Source organism: Chrysochloris asiatica, unplaced genomic scaffold (assembly GCF_000296735.1).
Source record: "Chrysochloris asiatica unplaced genomic scaffold, ChrAsi1.0 scaffold00047, whole genome shotgun sequence".
Lineage (NCBI taxonomy): Eukaryota > Metazoa > Chordata > Mammalia > Afrosoricida > Chrysochloridae > Chrysochloris > Chrysochloris asiatica.
The window spans coordinates 11,955,392-11,973,210 of NW_006408565.1; the positions used below are offsets into that span (position 1 = coordinate 11,955,392).

General features: G+C 47.8%; 1 protein-coding gene across 1 annotated transcript in view; it reads right to left on the reverse strand.

The window, feature by feature from the left end:
* The window catches only part of MAN1C1 (mannosidase, alpha, class 1C, member 1), a 207,165-nt gene that overhangs the window by 36,963 nt on the left and 152,383 nt on the right, over positions 1–17,819 (reverse strand). The window contains exons 3-5 of the mRNA XM_006862276.1: positions 14,029–14,144; positions 9,487–9,567; positions 1,414–1,508 (exon numbers count right to left, since the gene is read on the reverse strand). Of these exons, the coding sequence (XP_006862338.1) occupies positions 1,414–1,508; positions 9,487–9,567; positions 14,029–14,144 (292 nt within the window). The remainder of the gene's footprint in view (positions 1–1,413; positions 1,509–9,486; positions 9,568–14,028; positions 14,145–17,819) is intronic.

Genomic DNA, 17,819 nt, shown 5'->3' on the forward strand with positions numbered 1-17,819 from the left:
AGCTTTTCTTACCCAGAAAATGAAATGAAGGTGTTGCCAGGAAGTAGTGCGCACGCACACACACACACACACACACACACACTGATGAGCCCACTCCGACAGCAGGCAGAACCTAAAATACATACGTGTTCTCCATCAGCAACGTCAGGGCCTGTGCTCTGAGGGACTCGGTGGGTGGGGATGGGAAAGGGGTACGGGATGCACTGGGCAGTGAGGCTGAGAAGTGGACATGAGAGAAGGAGACTGTGTGCTTGTTTCTTGGCTCGCTCAATGGACAGCTGGCCATAACTGCTCCAAGATTAGTGTTTGTGGAAAAGGAATCCGAGGGGAGATCCAAGTGGCCTCTGGAGGGACCCTCCTGGACCTGAAATCTTTGTGAATAAGAACCCTGAAATGCCTTTGGACCAGAGAGAATAGGACTGTGTGTGGAGATGCCAAGCACACCAAGGCCTGGGAGGGAGTGATGGGCATAGAGCCTAGGACTTCCCCAGGACAGAGGGAACCACAGGCACTCCAGCCGGAGCCTCCATCCTACCTCTCCTCCTGAGGATTAATACGCAAGACTGCAAAGCTGTTTGAACTGCAAGGTTGGTGGTTCAAGCTCACCAGCTGCTCCTCGGAAATCCTATACAGGGTCGCTATGGGTTGGAATCGACTCGATAGTACTTCACAACAACTAAAAATTTTTGGTAAAATCTACATTATCAGCAATGAGAATGTATTATTTTTATACAGAGGGACATTCCAATGAGTGTTATTATTAAAACAAAGTCAAAGGCCCTGTCTTGGAATGGTCAGTTCCTGGATTATGTGTTCCTTTTGCCCTGGAGCCTGAATGTCCAGTCCACAGGGAGAGGACAACGTCTTAGGAATCATCGGGAAGCTGGCCCATCTGGAGCTGACACTGGGTTACTGAGACTGCTCCTGCTAGGGGCTGGAGGTGGGCACAGCAGCAGAAGTAGGTTCCTCCTCAGATCAGGGCTTCCTGAGACCACTGAGGAGCCTTGAGTACCTCCTCATGGCGGAGGCTGTGATGTTTCCATGGGCTCTTAAATCCTAGCTGCAAGGTGGATGAGGCAAAGTGAAGTGCTGTGAATCAAGAGGGTGCTATGTGATGTTTACAGGGGCATCTGCCCTCTCCCTTCCAGAGACAAGCAGGCTAGGTGACAGACTCTGCTCCAGGAGAATCCTGGCTGGGGCCAGTCTTCCCTGTGATTCCTCTCCCTGTACCTCAGTTTCCACATCTGTAAAACGAATGGGTCCCATTCCTGTTGACTTTCTAATTGCCACAGAGCCTCTTCCCTAAACAACCCCCACCCCACACCCCCGCCATGACCCAGACAGACAGATGGTGAGCCTGAAGACCTCTGAAGCAGACATATGCAGACATATGGGAAAGCAAACATATCCTACCTTTTGAAGTTCACAACGCCCTTTGGGATTCCTGTGGGGGTGTTGAAGGCAGGCAGGAGTTTTTCGCCAAGGCGTATGGCCTTTATTCGGAACACCTGTAAAGGAAGGTGCATGGGGCCTTGTGAGTCCAAGGTGCTGCTGCTGGCAGGGTGGATGCAGGCACTCCTGAGACCTTGCGGGGAGGCAGGCCTGCTTTAGGTTCTGTATTCCCCGAATTACTAGCATGTGACCTTAAGTGAGTCACTTTTCTCTGACCCTCAGTTTCTTTGTCCATAAAATGAGGCTACCATTGCCTTCCTCAGAGGCTTCTGGGAGAAATGAGAATTGGGTGATACTACAGTGCTATTCAATTATCACCAGTATGCTTAGGGGGAGTCCACACGAAGACCTGGCTAAGGGGAGGTAGGTGTCCCAATGCACCACGGGGACTGGGGCGTCACAGGGTGAGTGTTAGGGTGATGAGAAGTACCATATGGACAAGAGTGTAAAGAGCACTGGACTGGGAATCAAGAATCTGGGTTCAGTCCCTGTACCCCAAATTGCTTTTCAGCTGACCACTGCTTCCTTCTGGGTGCTGTTTCTCCATATGTAAAAGGGGACGGGCTTGATGTTTCTAAGCATCTTTTCCTTCTGACAGTTCCCATTTTACAGGTGGGGTGTATATAGAACAGGATGAACATGGCTTAGCCCAAACCACCCACACAATATAGAGTGCACGATAAAGTGGCCCCAGGTCCCCAGGCTCCTGGAGTGGCTCTGACCCCCTATACCGTTCCTTTAAGATGACCCATTGGTTCAAAAAGGCCTGTGACCTTCTGATTCAGCAGTGTCCCTCCTTGGGATTTATTCTAGGGAAATAATCAAAGTCCTAGTGTAGCACTGTAGGATAAGCACTGGACTGCTAACCACAAGGTCAGTAGTTCAAACCCATTAGTAATTCAAAGTCTCGGAAACCCTATATGGGATTGCTATGGGTTGGAACTGACTTGATGACAACAACAATCAAATGAAAATTTAACTTTGTGACTATTTATTTTAGCAATGTCTAACTAACCCCCCAAATCCCATTAGCACTGAATTGGTTCCAACTCAGAGAAACTCATATATCACCAAATAGAATTGTTCCATAGGGTTTTCTTGGCTGTAGTCTTTTTTTTTTTTAAGTTTTTATTGTGACTTGAGTGATAGTTTACATGGAAGAGCATCGGTTTTATACTCATCCTATCGTATTTTGTTTCATTGCAGTGATTATAATCCCCTCTGTGCATCATCATTCAACAATATTTGCTTCTATTCCCTCTGTTTTTGTTATTTTTTTGGATGTACACAAAAACACTCAGGGACATATAATCATTTAAACAACCAAAGGGCACATTCTGCAAGCCTGCCTCCTGGCTGCCACCACACAGCCTTTCTCTTTCCATGAGTCTGGAGTCCTCAGCTGCTCTCTCTCTCCATGTCATCACTTCTGGCTCCATCTCTGGTATCACTACTTCTCTGGATAGTGTCCCATATTCTGCTCATGCTCTACTCCTTTAATAGCTAGTTAAATGTCCTCAGTTTCTGGAATGTAAGATTAACTACTCCCCTCTTTTTGTTACAAAACTTCTACCTTTACAGTTGTGACAGTCACAATTAGTCTTGATAATAATTACTCACTATTGAATCATAAGAATCTTATCCCCATCTGCTTTCACCAGACCTGTCTAGACAAGATGAAAACTATTCAATGGGGACTCAACCTTCCCCTACACACTCTGAAACTAAACTCCCTCTTGAAAACTTTTAAGCCAGTCACTTCATGCCTTTATATCCCCGCACCCCCCATTTTAGGTAGTCAATGTCTAAATTGCTCATCTCTATCAACCCTGTGGCACAGAGGGAACAGGATTGGTACTTGGTGTGAAGATTCCTTCTTTCTTAGTTGGTGTTTTGAGCTACTACAGCCATAGGTATAGATCAGGTTCATCAAATTGTAGCAATTTACACTTGTTTCTTTTATCAAAATTTCTTTATTATCCATTAGTTGAGTTCTGATCATTAAGCCCTTGAAGCTAGGTAGAACGGGTGCCATCTGCAAGTTTGGGTGTTCTTGTGCATCTCCCCTCACTTCATATCAGCTGGATGCTTCACTTTCAGCTCTAGCCCTCTGTGGCTAGGCCCTTGTCCACAGGCTCAGGAGTCCCTAGGTCTCACCACACTTTGGATCAACCATTGGCTGTAGTCTTAATGGAAGTAGATCACAAAGCCTTTCTTCTGAGGTCCTGCTGGGTGGTCTGACTGGCCACACCAGGACTTTAAACTGGTTCTTTCTGGTTCCACCTCCAGTTGAGACTTTGCTTTCTACCCCAGATATACTGAATCAGAATCTATATTTTAACACAAGGAAAGACTTGTAGATCATTTTAATTTTTCTTTTGGCTGATTTCTATTTTCTGTGCTAGTTTTATAATAGAGAAAAGCCCACAATAAACAGTATTCATTTTTTGGTGGAAGATGCAAAGCACCTAAGCAGTTGCTCCAGGCAGGAGACATGTTTCTTGTCACTTCTGGAGCATGAGGTGGCCTGGTGTGCTGAGCTCCTCAGTGTCCCCGCAGCACATGCTAAGGCAGGTGTGGGGAATACAAGAAGAGCAGGTTGGGTGTAAGGGCATTTTAAATTGAAATAAGTCTGGTGGGTGTGGTTCTCTTAGGTAGCTCTCTGGTCATACTCCTGCTGAGACTCAGCTGTTAGGTACTGTGAGTCAGTTCATAGGAAACTCTTACCACTGCCTCCACCATGTACAACAGCACTAAACACTGCCTGACCCTGCACCATCCTCACAGCCGTTGCTATGATTCAACCCCATTGTTATAGCCATTGTGTAGTCCATCTCATTGAGGGTCCTCCTCTTTTGTGCTGAGCCTCCACTTTACCAAGCATGATGTCCTTCTCCAGGGACTGGTTCCTCCTGATGATGTGTCCAAAATATGCGAGACAAAATTGACATCGACATTTCTAAGGAACATTTTACTTGTACTTCCTCCAAGACAGATTTGTTTGTTCTTCTAGTAGTCCAATAGTCTTTGCCAACACCAAAACTCAAATGCATCAATTCTTCCTTCTTTGGTCTTCTTTATTTATTGCCCAGCTTTCACATGCATATGGTGGTGGTGGTTATGTGCTGTGGAATCAGTTCCAACTCATAGTGACCCTGTATAGGGCTTCTGAGGCTGTAAATCTTTACAGGAGCAGAACGCCTCATCTTTCTCCAGCAGAGCAGCTGGCGGTTTTGAACTGCTGACCCTGATGTTAGCAGCCTGATTCATAACCACTACGCTACCAGAGCTCCTACATGCTTATGAGGGGATTGAAAATATCATGGCTTGGGTCAGGTGCATCTTAGTCCTCAAACTGACATCTTTGCTTTTTAACACTTAAGAGCCCTTCTGTAGATTTGCCCAGTGCAGCACGCCATTTGATTTCTTGACTGCTGCTTCCACGAGTGTTGATTGTGGATCAAAATCAAATGAAACCATTGACAACTTTAATCTTTTCTCTGTAAATTGTGAAGTTGCTCACTGGTCCAGTTGTGAAGATTTTTGTTTTTTCTTATGTGGAGGTATAAACCATAGTGAAGGCTATTGTCTTTTGTCTTCATCAGTAAAGTGCTTCCAGTCTTTGCGGCTTTCAGCAAGCCAGGGTGTGTCATCTGAATTTTAAACTTTGTTAATGAATTTTCCTCCAATCCAATGCCACATTCTTCTTCATCTAGTCTGGCTTCTCAGATGATTAGATTAGCATACAGACTGAATAAGTATGGCTAAAGAATACAACCCTAACACACATTTTTTTCCTGATTTTAAACCATGTAGGATAAACATTGGACTGTAATGGTAAAGTTGGCAGTTCAAACCCACCAGTTGCTCATCGGAAACCCTATAAAGGGTCACTGTGAGTCGGAACCAACTCAATGGCACAATAACAACAACAGCATCCCCTTATTCTATTGAAATGACTGTCTCTTGGTCTGTGTACAGATACCACATGGGTATAACTAAGTGTTCTGGAATATTCATTCTTCCTAATGTTAGCTGTAATTTGTTATGATCCACACAGTTGAATGTCTTTGTTTAAGTCAATGAAACATAGGCAAACATCTTTCTGGTATCCTCTGCTTTCAGCCAAAATCCATTTGAGAGCAAGAATACCTCTCATTCCATGTTCTCTTCTGCATCTGAGTTTGAATTTCTGAGCTAACTCCACTTCATTGTTTCTCTCTGCCAGCCAACCAGCTCCTCTCCCTGGAGACCCTTAGAGAGGGCACTGCTCCAAGCTGGCACTGTAGGGTCTCAGGCACCAGGGGGAGTGACACAAGTGCCCTGGCAGCAGAGGCACACTGATCACCTTGGTCATAACTAGGTATGCCTCATCTAGGTGATTTCCCTTCCTTGCAACAGCTTTGTGGGAAAGGCGTTGATCCTCTTTGCGAAGAAAACTGAGTCTCAAGGAAGTGACTTATCCAAGACTGTGGTACTAATCAGTGGTTCTTTTTTAGAACATGAAGTTACCTTTTCAACAGGGAGAGGAATGGCTTTAGCTAGTCATCGGCAAGCAATGGGCAGCAGGGACTGTGGTTCCAGAACGGGGTGAGAAAACCCAACAAGAATTATATTCTGTGGAGTGGAAGGGGCACTGTGCTGGCAGTCAGAGTTGGGGTTCAGTACCTCCCACCTAGCAGCTGTATGACTCAGTTTCCTCTTCTGCACAGTTGAACAGTGATATCCACCCTGGCAGCTTCACAAGGATTTTATTGAAATCAAATGAGACAATAAATATAAGTGAATGTGCTTTAAAAACTGTAAAGCAGGGTACAGCTATGGCTATGGGAGTGGAGTCTCATGGGAATGGAGTCTCTGTAGGGCTGGTCTACCCAGAGTGACTCTCCTTCAGGTTCTCTCTGCAGAGAGGGGCATGGGGCCCCCTTCTATGTTCACTCTGCCAATAGTAATGGGAAATGTGAACAACAGAAAGACCCACTCCACAGACACCCACTGTGACAAGGTGCCAGGCTGACCCAAGGCAACAACCAGGCATGACGTGGAGAGGTCATAGGGTCAGGACAAATCCCACTGCAGCCCACAGAGACTGTGGCACCCTGAGCAAGTGTCTTCTCCCTAAGTCTTGGTTTCCTCATCTGCAAATTGGTGCTAAGATCTGTCTCTCAGGGTTGTTGTGAGAATCTCACAACACATGCACACACAGCACAAAGCAAAGGATTAGGCCAGTGGAAGTGTTTGGGGGATAGAGTGGGATCAGGATGGGGTGACTAGAAGACAGGACTTGCTCTGATGACCTCAAGAGCTGACCAGCTCAGGACTTGGTGCTGTCACTTTGGCATCTTGAGCTTCCTGGACTGTTTCTCAAGTCACATGCACCTGGCCCCATCCCGCTGTCTGCTCTTCATTCTGAGACACCAGATTGATGGTCTCTTCTAGAGAACCGAGGCTTCAACGCAAGTTCTCAGAAACTCAGGTATCTGCAGGGACAAGATGGAAGGAAGGACTGGGCCAACAACAGGTCTGAGGAGCCACCTGGTCCTTCCTGAATTGTTAGTCTTCAAACCAACCCCTGTGAACTCGGAACTGCCTGCCTCCCTCTCCCCATCACTGCACCCACCTACACCCACCCACACCCACCAGCTGGAGGCTGGGTAAATGCCAGGAGGAGAACATGGATGCCTTTTCCCTGCTCCATCTGCCATTTTCCTGTCCTGAGGTTTTCAAAGGAAATTCAGGTTCTGGGTGGCTCAAAACCAAGGGCTTCTATCTACAGTAATTTGGGGACAAATTGGTATAAGCAGAAATATCTGCTGAGGAGATTATGCTTGATGCAGAGGAGCAACTGGAGAGATAAAGCACACGCCTGTTGCCTCTAAAACACTTGATTTCACCTGCGTGCTCTTAACAGTTGAAGGGAAGTGAAATGACTTTCCCAAGGGGCAATGGTGCAGGTGAGGAACATCTTCCTGTGACTTGTCTTCCCTTCCTCCAAGGATCATCCACAGGGGCAGGAAGTGCAGGGAAGGGAAAGGCTGAGGCGGGAGAGTTGTGTTGAGCGGGGTAACCCCTGGAGATGAAGACACTTTGTAATTTTCAAAATTGTTTTGCTATGATGAGAATGTGGGTTTTGGAGTATTCAGATCTGGGTTTAATCTGTTTCTTCCTTGCCCATTTTAGAGCAGCTCTTTGACCCTTTAAGGGGCTAGTAGGGCCATCACCATGGTGTGGACTAATACCCATCTGTCAGTGTCTGTCTGTCATACTGTGGTGACTTGTATGTTTCTGTGATGCTAGAAGTGATACCACTGGTATTTCAAACACCAGCAGGGTCACCCACAGTGGGTAGGTTTCAGCAGCGCTTCCAGACTAGGCAAAGGAGCCTGGATACCTTCTCCCAAAACCTACCCAATGAAAACCCTGTGGATCACAATCTGATCTGATAGAGCGAGGAAAGATGAATCCCCTAGGTTGGCAGACACTCCAACCACACAAAGGCTGCAATATGGACTTGAGTATGCTAGTGATCGTACACATGACTCAGGACCAGCATCCTTTCTTTCTGTTGTCATTGGGATCGCCATGACCTGAAGCCAACTCAACCACAACTAACAACAACAACAATGTATTGGGGAAGCAAATGAGGCCCAGGGAGGGGTGAAGGGCCTTGCCCAAGGCCACAAGGCAGGTGAGTGTGGCCCGAGGAATAAAATCTAGGCTGCCTGACTCCAGGCCCAGGGCTCTGCCATCTAACCACACCTGAGGGTCCTTCTTGTGGAAGTCGATGCAGCTGATCTGAGACTGGGACCTCGTGCTTACCACCAGGGCTTCTAACCAGTTCATTCCAGTTTGACTTTCTTCTGAGAATATGCATTTCCACTCCAGATGTACTGAGTCAGAATCTTGGTAAAATGTAGATTCTGGTTGTTGCTGTTATGTGCAGTCAAGTTGGGTCCAACTCATAAAGACCCTGTATAGGGTTTCTGAGGAGCAGCTGGTGGGTTTGAACTGCCAACCTTGTAGTTCAAACCTACCATGTAGTCCAGTGCTTATCCTGAGATGCCACACCAGGAGTGGTGGTGGTGGCGGCTGCTGTTGTTATTGGTGTGCCATGGAGTTGGTTCCAACTCATAGCAACCCTGCATAGGGTTTCCAAGACTGTCAATCTCTACAGGAGCAGAAAGGCTCATCTTTCTGTGTAAATTCTCAGCAGGCCTGAACCGGAATGGACCAGTTCTGAAGCCTGACTTACAGCAGACATGTGAGCAGCAGTAGAGATGGTTTGGGGCTTGGGTTGCCCATTTCCTCTCTCAGGCTTTCGTCCCCTTGAGACCTGGAGCTGGGGGGTGGGTGGGGAGGTGGTGGGAGGGCGGTTTGGCTGGTGGTGGTCCAGGAGGGGAGACCAAGGAATAGCTGTGGTAAGATAAAGCCGAGGGGCCCTGGAGGATGGAAACTGAAACGATGATCTTGGCTTCATCAGTCCAGCACCAGCGCTTGGGAAAACAGCCCAGTTGCTCCACATTCACTATGGAACCCAGAGGAATGCTGGGTGCTGTGTGAGAGGCTGAGTGAGTGGACACAGTGCTGTCCTCAGACGACCTACACCTACTATGGGAGATAGAAGGAGCTGAAAGGTCAACAGTTCAAACCCACCAGCTGCTCTACAGGAGAAAGACTGAGCTGTCTCCTTCTGAAAGGCTTGCAGCCATTCTAATCTAGGGGCAATTCTATTCTGTCCTAAAGGGTGGCCCAGAGTCAGAACTGACTTGAAGTGAATGGGTTGGGTTTGGTTTTAGTAGGAGACTGTCGACAGCTCACTGGGCACCAGAGAAAAAGCAGGAAGAGTTTTCAGAAAGCCTGGCCAACAGGCGCTTAGGAGTCTGGGTGGGACATGGTAGCTTGGACAAATCTACCCCCTTGAACTGTTGTTTTCTCAGTGGTGAAATGAGAGGTGGGCTTGGAGGACCTCCATAGCCCTTTCCAGCCTGGACAGTCCAGGAGCTGTCACCCCGTGGTTGTGAAGGGCCTACTCACCTCTTCTCCTGTCAGGTAGAAGGCTGAGAGGAGTCCTCCTATATAGCGGATGTTCACCTCAAACAAGGATGCCTCTCCACTCTGTAGGACAGAAGAAACAAGGGAGGACAATGGGGACACTCAAAGATGTCCTCTGAACTCCCAGAGACAGCAAGGTCCCTCTGATATGGCCACATCTGTGCTTGGTTCTGGAATGTCCCTCAAAGACCAGGTGTTTTTCATAGCAAAAGGTTTTCGGGCTTAGCACCTGGCTGGGAGGTCTTGACTGCTCATTTACAGCCTTCCGAGTAAACACTGGGCTTGGCTTTCTCTTCCAGCCCTTTCTGGAGGCCGCCCCAGAAAACATATGCTGGCTCTGCTCCAATGGGTTCAAGAACCTGCATGGGAGCTGCTGACGGAAGCTTAGCCTGAGGGGAGGCAAATCCTTCTAGAGTTGGGCCCCAGTCTCATCCCCAGCTTAACAGGAGGACACAGAAGACACAGGGCATGGGGTGGGCTGTCCGAGGTGACTCTGGGGTGGGCAGGGCAGGCCCCAAGTGAAGCAGGAATCAGTCAGTGCCAGGCAGACACCTGTACCATAACCAGCAATTTCGCAGGCTCTTGGCGTGGTAGCCCTCGGGGCACACCTACGCTTGCTTTAATCATCGTTATTTTCTTTCTTAAGTCTGGACTGCAAAATCAAGGGTGTTTGGGCACCGCGCCAAGGCCTGGAGCTGGGTTAAAATCCCACCTGAGTCGCTCACTCAGTCGCATTTGGGACTTCAAGCAGGAGTTTCTTCATGTGTGGATAAGGATGACAGGGCCTCCCACCAGGGCAGACATGTACAATGTGGTCCAGTGCCTGGCATGATCTTAATAAACGGGGCCTGTCGTTACTTCCCTTCCCCTGGAGCTCCCATGGATGCCTCCTGCATCATGGCCTTGGATTATTGATAACAACAGTATTAATCCCTTTATCTGGGAGAACTTTTCCACTGACAGAGTAATTTTATTCTTATTGTGGAAAATATAAGAAGGTAAGTTTAAAAAAAAAAAAAAAGGATTGCTATAAAATATTAGAAACCTTTATTAAACAGAAATATCAAAATGTGAAGCTATTGTTTCTTGGCATATCCTCCATCTGGGTCTATGTGCACTTCCGAAGGTGATGCTTCCAGCTCTCTAAGTCTTCCCTGAAGAATTCTGCGCTTTTCAATGGACACCATGTCAAAATGACAGTTTTACTTTCCTTGAGGGACTCAGATCGTGTTTTTATTAAATGTTCATTGAGTTTGTGGAACACAACAGAAGGGGCAAGATTAGGGTTGTAGGGTGGGTGGGGTAAGGTTTCCTAGTGAAATTCTCATACGACAACTCTTGCTACCCTTGAAGAATGAGCAGGTGAATTTGCTGTGATGGAGGAAAATTCCTGGGCTCAACTTTTCTAGCCTTTTTCTCACCAAAGTAGTTTTCAATTTTCCTAAAACTTCTTTCTAAATAAGTCTCCATGATTATTCTGTGTCCTTTGAGAAAATCTATCAAGATGACCCCTTTAGAGTCTAAAACACAGTCACCATAACCTCTGAACTGAGCTCTCTGTCTTGAATTGTTCTAACTAGTCCCCCGAGAAGCCACGGTATTGACTGGAATTTTTTAAAGGTATCTTTAAGGAGTCCTGGTGTGGTGCTGCAGGATAAGCACTGGGCTGCTAATCACAAAGTTGGCAGTTCAAACCCATCAGCTGCTCCTTGGAAACTCTATATAGGGTTGCTATGAGTTAAAACTTAATAGCATTTAATAACAACACGACTACGACAAGTATTTTACAGAGAAAACTTGTTTGCAGCCATCTTCTGATCGTAGTTGTTGTTGTTGTTAGGCGCCATTGAGTCAGTACCGACTCATAGTGACCTTATGCACAGCAGTATGAAACACTACCTGATCCTGGGCCAACCTCACTACTATTGCCACGCTTGAGTCCATCGATGTTGCCACTTGGCCAATCCATCTCGTTGAGGGTCTTCCTCTTTGTTTCTGACCCTCCACCTTACCAAACATGATATCCTTCTCCAGTGACTGGTCCCTCCTGACAATATATTAGAAGTATGAGAGACGAAGTTTGGCCATCTTGGCCTCTAAGGAGCACTCTGGCTGCACTTCTTCCAAAACGTATCTATTGGTTCTTTTGGCAGCTCATGGCACTTTCAATATTCTCCTCCAACAGCATAACTCAAATGCATCAATTCTTCGACGTAGAGACATGCTTAAATATGTTTGGTTTGAAATAAACCCATGCATATCATCTATGAACAGGTGCCCTAGTAAAATACTTTTTGATGTTCCCTTGTATATGTAGCAAAACATTTGGTACGTATACAACGATCTTTACATATACAATTCAGTGACATTAATTATGTTCATCGTGTAGTTTAACTATCACCATTTTCTATCTCCAAATGTTTGCGTCACCCATAAGAGAAGCTCATTGTACCTTAAACAACGAGTTTCCCTTTCCCCTTCCTCCTGCAACCTTTGGTAAACACAAATGAAGCAGTTTGGTCTCTAGTTGTTCTTTGTTGTCCAGATGCATACTGACCTTATAGGACACGGTTGTTGTTGTTGTTATGTGCCATGGAGTTGGTTTTGACTCATAGTGACCCTACACAGGGTTTCTGAGGCTGTAAATCTTTACGGGAGCAGACCACCTCATCCTTCTCCCATGGAACTGCTGGTAGTTTTGAACTGCCAACCTTGAAGTCTGCGGCCCGATTCGTAACAACTATGTTACAAGAGCTCCTTATGGGACACAGTAGAACTGCCCCATATGGTTTCTCAGGCTGTGATCTCTGCAGAAGCAGACTGCCACATCTTTCTCCCATGGAGCGGCTGGAGTGTTTGAATCACCAACCTTTTGGTCAGCTGCCCAGTGCTTAACCACAGCACCACTAGGACTCCTTTCAGTCTGTTTACACCTGCCTAGTCCAGATAGTTCATTTAAGTGGGATCACTGATGAAGCCCCTTTGAAGTCACTCTCTCTTACCTCACTGTGCTCTTCCTCATTTCCTGATGAGACCGTCAAGGTTAGAGAGGCAGGGTAGCCCCAGCTTGGCCCAGCCAGCCTGAATGTCCCCAGGCTCCCCTGTCCTGCCACTGACTCACAGTCCCTCCCCATCCAGAGGAGCCACGCTTGCAGAGGGACAGGGCAGCCTATGGCCATAGACCCCTTCCTGCTTCTTCCTCTGACTTCATCAGAAGAGGTCATTCTCTCCAAAGTTCCCCACCTCACACAAACCACCAGGGCTCATGACAAGTGTCACAATAAATAACCCCAACAATTGGGATGACTAAGATGATACCGTCTTACATACGTATTTGATTTTATAGTGTTATAAAATGTAGTTTACAACCCCATTGTGTTTAATCCTCACAGCAGCAAGCCTGTGAATTAGGCAGCATTTGGGAACCCTATACAAGGTCTCTATGAGTCAGAACTGACTCAATGGCACTTAACAACAGCATTGTTAATTGGCACAAAGGTTGAGCACTCAGCTGCTAACTGAAGGGTCAGAAGTAAGACCTCAGCAGCTCTGCAGAAGAAAAAACTTGATACTCTACTTGATTGTCATTGTTGTGAAGTGCCGTTGAGTCGGTTCTGACTCATAGTGACCCTGGATAGGGTTTCTGAGGAGCGACAAACCCTATGGGGTAGTTCTACTCTGTTCTTAGAGTTGAGGAAACTAAAGCTCTGGAATTTAAAATGACTTGAGCGCTGCCCAACAGCCCGGACTCAGGGTCTTCCGCTTCCAGGGCATCAGCCCTTCTTGCACGGTGGTTAAGCCAGATTCTTCTCTGTGTGTTTCTCTGTCAGCTCTGCTGCCAAATTGGCCTCCGAAGACGCTCAGCCTCACTTCTGCACAAGCTGCCGGAGCTGCCAGAACCCAGCCCAGACCCTGCAACTGGTCTCTGGTGTGCTTATCGTGACCTCCTGACCCTCCCACCTGTCCTATGTCTCACTCCCCAAATCTGTCTAAACAGCTTCTCTCTCGGGTGAACTGAGACCTCCAGGACCTACCAGTTAGGGTGGGGTCTGGTATTTAGGGCTCTGTGACATCAAAACACATTGTGATCCCCTCTGCCAGGTCCCTGATCCTGACGGGGGATGCCGTGTGCCTGGAAATCAAGGGGTCCCAATCAGGCACCCCTAACCCCCCGCCAAGAGAACAGTGCAGATGCTGCTCCAAGCAGGAGAGCTGGCTTCTCCTGTCCACAGGCCACTTCTCCTGCTGTTGTTGCTGTGTCCAGGAATCAGTTGGCTCCGGAAGGGACTTTTTGGGTGTGAGCAACATGCTTAAGAGGAAGAGGACTGACACCAGGGGAAGAGGCCTGGACAGTACTCAGGACCAGCTGGGATGGAGGTGAGGTCAGGCTGTTCTTAGGGGAGGGAACTCTCACTGAGCGTACCAAGCCCTGGTTCTGGGGCTCTTGGGGAGACCCTCTATGTCTTTGGGCCTCAGAGATGACAGATGGAGCAGCTCTAATGTAGCGGGGGACCTGGAACTCACCACATTCAGGTGGAAGCTCTCTTCAACCCAGGCCTTGGCCTCCTGGAACTCCTCCTTCAGCTCCATGAGGTAGAGGGTGTCGAGGGCATCAATGATGGTGGCCCCACTGAGCCCTCCTGCAGGGACAGAAAGCCAAAGGCATGTCCTGGAGTCATTCTTCTTCTTTCCATCCCCATGAAATAAGCTACCATCCAAATGCTCTCACGGACTCTAGGTTGGCTGGTCTCAGGCATGAGTCCTAGGGGAACCCAGTGCAACCAGGAAGGTGAGTTCAAGACCCAGTGTCCTCCCCATAGCAGCAGAGAGCAGGCAGGAGAGGCCGTACTCACAGGCTGGGCCACTGCCCAGACCTTGGTCCACTTGTGTACCAGTCAGCTAGTCAACTACCCACCACCATCCCATGACACTGGAAGGAAGTTGCCTGGCATTTGGTCTACAAAAATCTTTGAAAACAAGTCTTCTGACTCTTCAGTTATGCTATTTTATTCTAAGGGGGAAATAAGTTCATATATCCAGGAAAATATTATTGTAGTACTGTATATAATGGGGAAAAGTTGAAAAACAAAACAAAATTAAAAAACTCCTCCAAGTCTATCCATGCTGTTGTTAAATTCAGTGACCCTACAGTAGAACCGCCCCATAGGATTTCCAAGGTTGGACTCTTTATAGGAGCCGGTTGCTAGGTCTTTCCTCCCACAGAGTGGTTGGTGGACTTGAACCACCGACTTGTCGGTTAATAGTTGAGTGCTTAACCACCACATCCACCAGGGTTCCTAGCCCAGCAATAGGGCATTAAAGCCCCAAACCAAAAAATATTCCACTGCCATCAACTGGATTCCTAATCAGAACATTCCTATAGGACAAAGAAGATTGGACTCATAGGGTTTCCAAGGCTGCAAATCTACAGAAGCAGATTGTCATATCTTTCTTCCATGGTAGGTTTGAACTGCTGACCTTTCAGTTAGCAGCCAAGCACTTTAATCACGGTGCCACCAGGGATCCTTAATAGGAGATTAGTTACATAAATTATGACTCAAACATAATACATGGGAGAGAGACACAGGTCTGTGTATTTAGTTGGGAAGTTGTTAAGTTAAAGAAGCACAGTACAATCTCTTGTAAAACAAATGTGTGTGTGGGAACGCACATGCTCACAGGAATGGGAATGCAGAACTAAGGCTGGGAGCCCCTGACCTGGTGGTTATTTCTGAGTGTTGGCATTCCAGGTGTTTTTTTGGTTGCTTCAACTCACAAATCAGGTTTATAATCAGAAACATGTGTTTCAGTTTTGTGGGGGGTTAGGGTGGGAAGGAAGAAATAGTTTGGGAAAAGAAGGCAAAACAAAAGACACAAACTAATGACTTCCTGGCCATGCTTGCTTGCTCCAGGACTGTGAATTCAAGAAGTGTGAGCAGTGAGGACTGGCTCTCGCTGCTGGGTCTCAGAGTCTAGTTGGGGGATGAAGGCTGCGGTAACTATGCAAACAACAGTGTTCCATACCATACTTTGGGCACGTGGGACAATCAGAGCCTGGAGCGTGAGGGACTATCTGGTGGGCTTCTCGGAAGAGGTGGCGGCCTTCCCACATCTCCTTGGCTATGCTACTCAGATAACTGTAGAGTGATCGCCAGGAGCAATATTTCCCGTCAGGGACCAGAGTGTAGGCCCAAGAGGACTCACTGTATCTTCAGTGGGTTCTCTACAAAGGGCTCCAGGCTTCGGTAATCATCAGCCCGTCTTCCCCTGCGGGACCTCCTCTGAGCTCTCTGACAGCCTCTGAGTATCACTTGAGTCTGAAGCTCTGGCTTTGTGGTACCTCCTACATTCATTCAGAGTTAGCATCTAATCTCCTTAATTAGAGCATCCCTAACTGCTCTCTTGTGTTGACTTTGCATTCAGAGAATCTTTCTGAAACTCAAACACTTAAAAGCCTCTCTAGACCAGGCAAGGTCTGATAAAGGGCCTGGCCAGGATAGAATGGGAGAGAGAGAGAGAGAGGTAACCAGGAGGGAAAAGATAAGGCTGGAAGTTGAAGAATCCATCGCCAGAGGGAGGGTTTGCAATGGAGAAAGGGCGGGAGAACAGCATGGCTTCCCAACCCTGAGTCACAGGCCTGGGGATGGCTTTGGTGTTTGGGTTGAAGTGAATTTCCAGACAATCAATCCCTCCCACACTCAAGGACTGATACAAAAAGATACCCCAAGCCAAACAGAGTTGATTCCTTGCAGGTTTATCAGGACAGCATCCTCTGTAGTTGACCAGGGTTGAGTATAGCTCTGGGGCACTTTTCCACCTTCTGTGCTCAGACCACAGAGCATGGGGCCTGCTGGTTCTGACTCACTGACATCACAATGCCTGAGTCCTGATTTTTTAAGGGGCTTGTGGGATTTCGAGAACACCCTGCTCAAGCCCTTTGAGGAACCCCAGGGTCCAGGTGCTTCAGTGTGTTTCTACCGCCCAGCATGGTCTCTCAATTCCCAGTGCAAACTGTTTTGGATCCAACCCCACCGGCTCAGCACCCTGCAGCAGGCAGGGGGCCACTCTGACCAGTTAAGGCTTGAAGAGAAGCCCAAATCAAGCGTTATTTAAGTCCTGGGAGAAGCGTCCAAGAATATCTGGTTTCTGCATCCTGCCCTGAGCTGCCTGGTGTTTCACCTCAAGGGCCCTCCTTTCCCTGGGTTGAGCATGAAACCACGGGCCAAGGACCTCGGCTGGGTTAGGCGGGCAGCCAGGGCTCCTCGTGACCCACTCTGCCTCATGATGACTCTGGGGACATTTTCCATTCCAAATGCTCCCCACAGCTTGCTGCTAAGAAGGCTAAGAGATTTATTGGCAAGATTCTGCCTCTTGGGTTGCTGAATCCTTCTCTCTGTTGATAGCCCATTCTGGCGGGCACCTACCACACAACTGGGCCACAGTCCAGTGAGGCACTTATTGGAAAGCTGTTCATTTCAGTTCATAGGTCAGCCTGCCACTAGGCTGGGCAGGAGTAAAGGCCCTCGCCTGAATTCAACCCTCTCTGGACCTAAGGCTCCAGGGCAGCTCTCTAGGGGAAAGGACAGCAGCCTGGGAGCAAACACGCCCACTATTCACATGCAAACAGCCAAGAGGTCACTCAGAGTCAGAGTCAGCTAGCGGGCCTCTTCCCTGGGCCTAGGACTAGTGGCCAGGTTTCAGTTTGGCCCTCCCCCAGCTCCTGCCTGCACTCTTTCTGTTCACAAAAGACCCCCTTCCTGTCAGGGCAGCAGGCAGAGAGGTTGTCAGGAAGGACACGGCCCAGGAATCAGACAGCCCCAGGTTAAAATCCCAGCTTGGGGCAGCAACCCATCTGCTTAAGCTCCCAAGTGCTCATTTGTAAAATGAAGTTAAGACCACTGGGCAGGGAATGAGTCATGGAAAATATATCATACACGTACATGCCGCATGACACAGAGTAAGCGCTTGATAAATCAGTTTCTTGTTATTATTTCTAGGGTCTCTTAGCTCACATTGAGACACTGGCCTGGTCAGGGAGTGGGGAAGGGGAGTGAGGTCTGGGTTACTAGCTCTTTCCCTTTGGAGGAAGGGGCAGTGGCTGTTTTTGTTTTGCTGTTCTTACTTCAGCTACTGAATGGTGGTGGTGGTGTGCCGTGGAGTTGCTTTGGACTCACAGGGTTTCCGAGGCTGTAAATCTTTACGGGAGCAGAAAGTTTCATCTTTCTCCCACAGAAAGGCTGGTAGTTTTGAACCGCTGACCTTGAGGTTAGAAGCCTAATTCGTAACCACTACAACTGCATAGAGTCTCTTTAAAG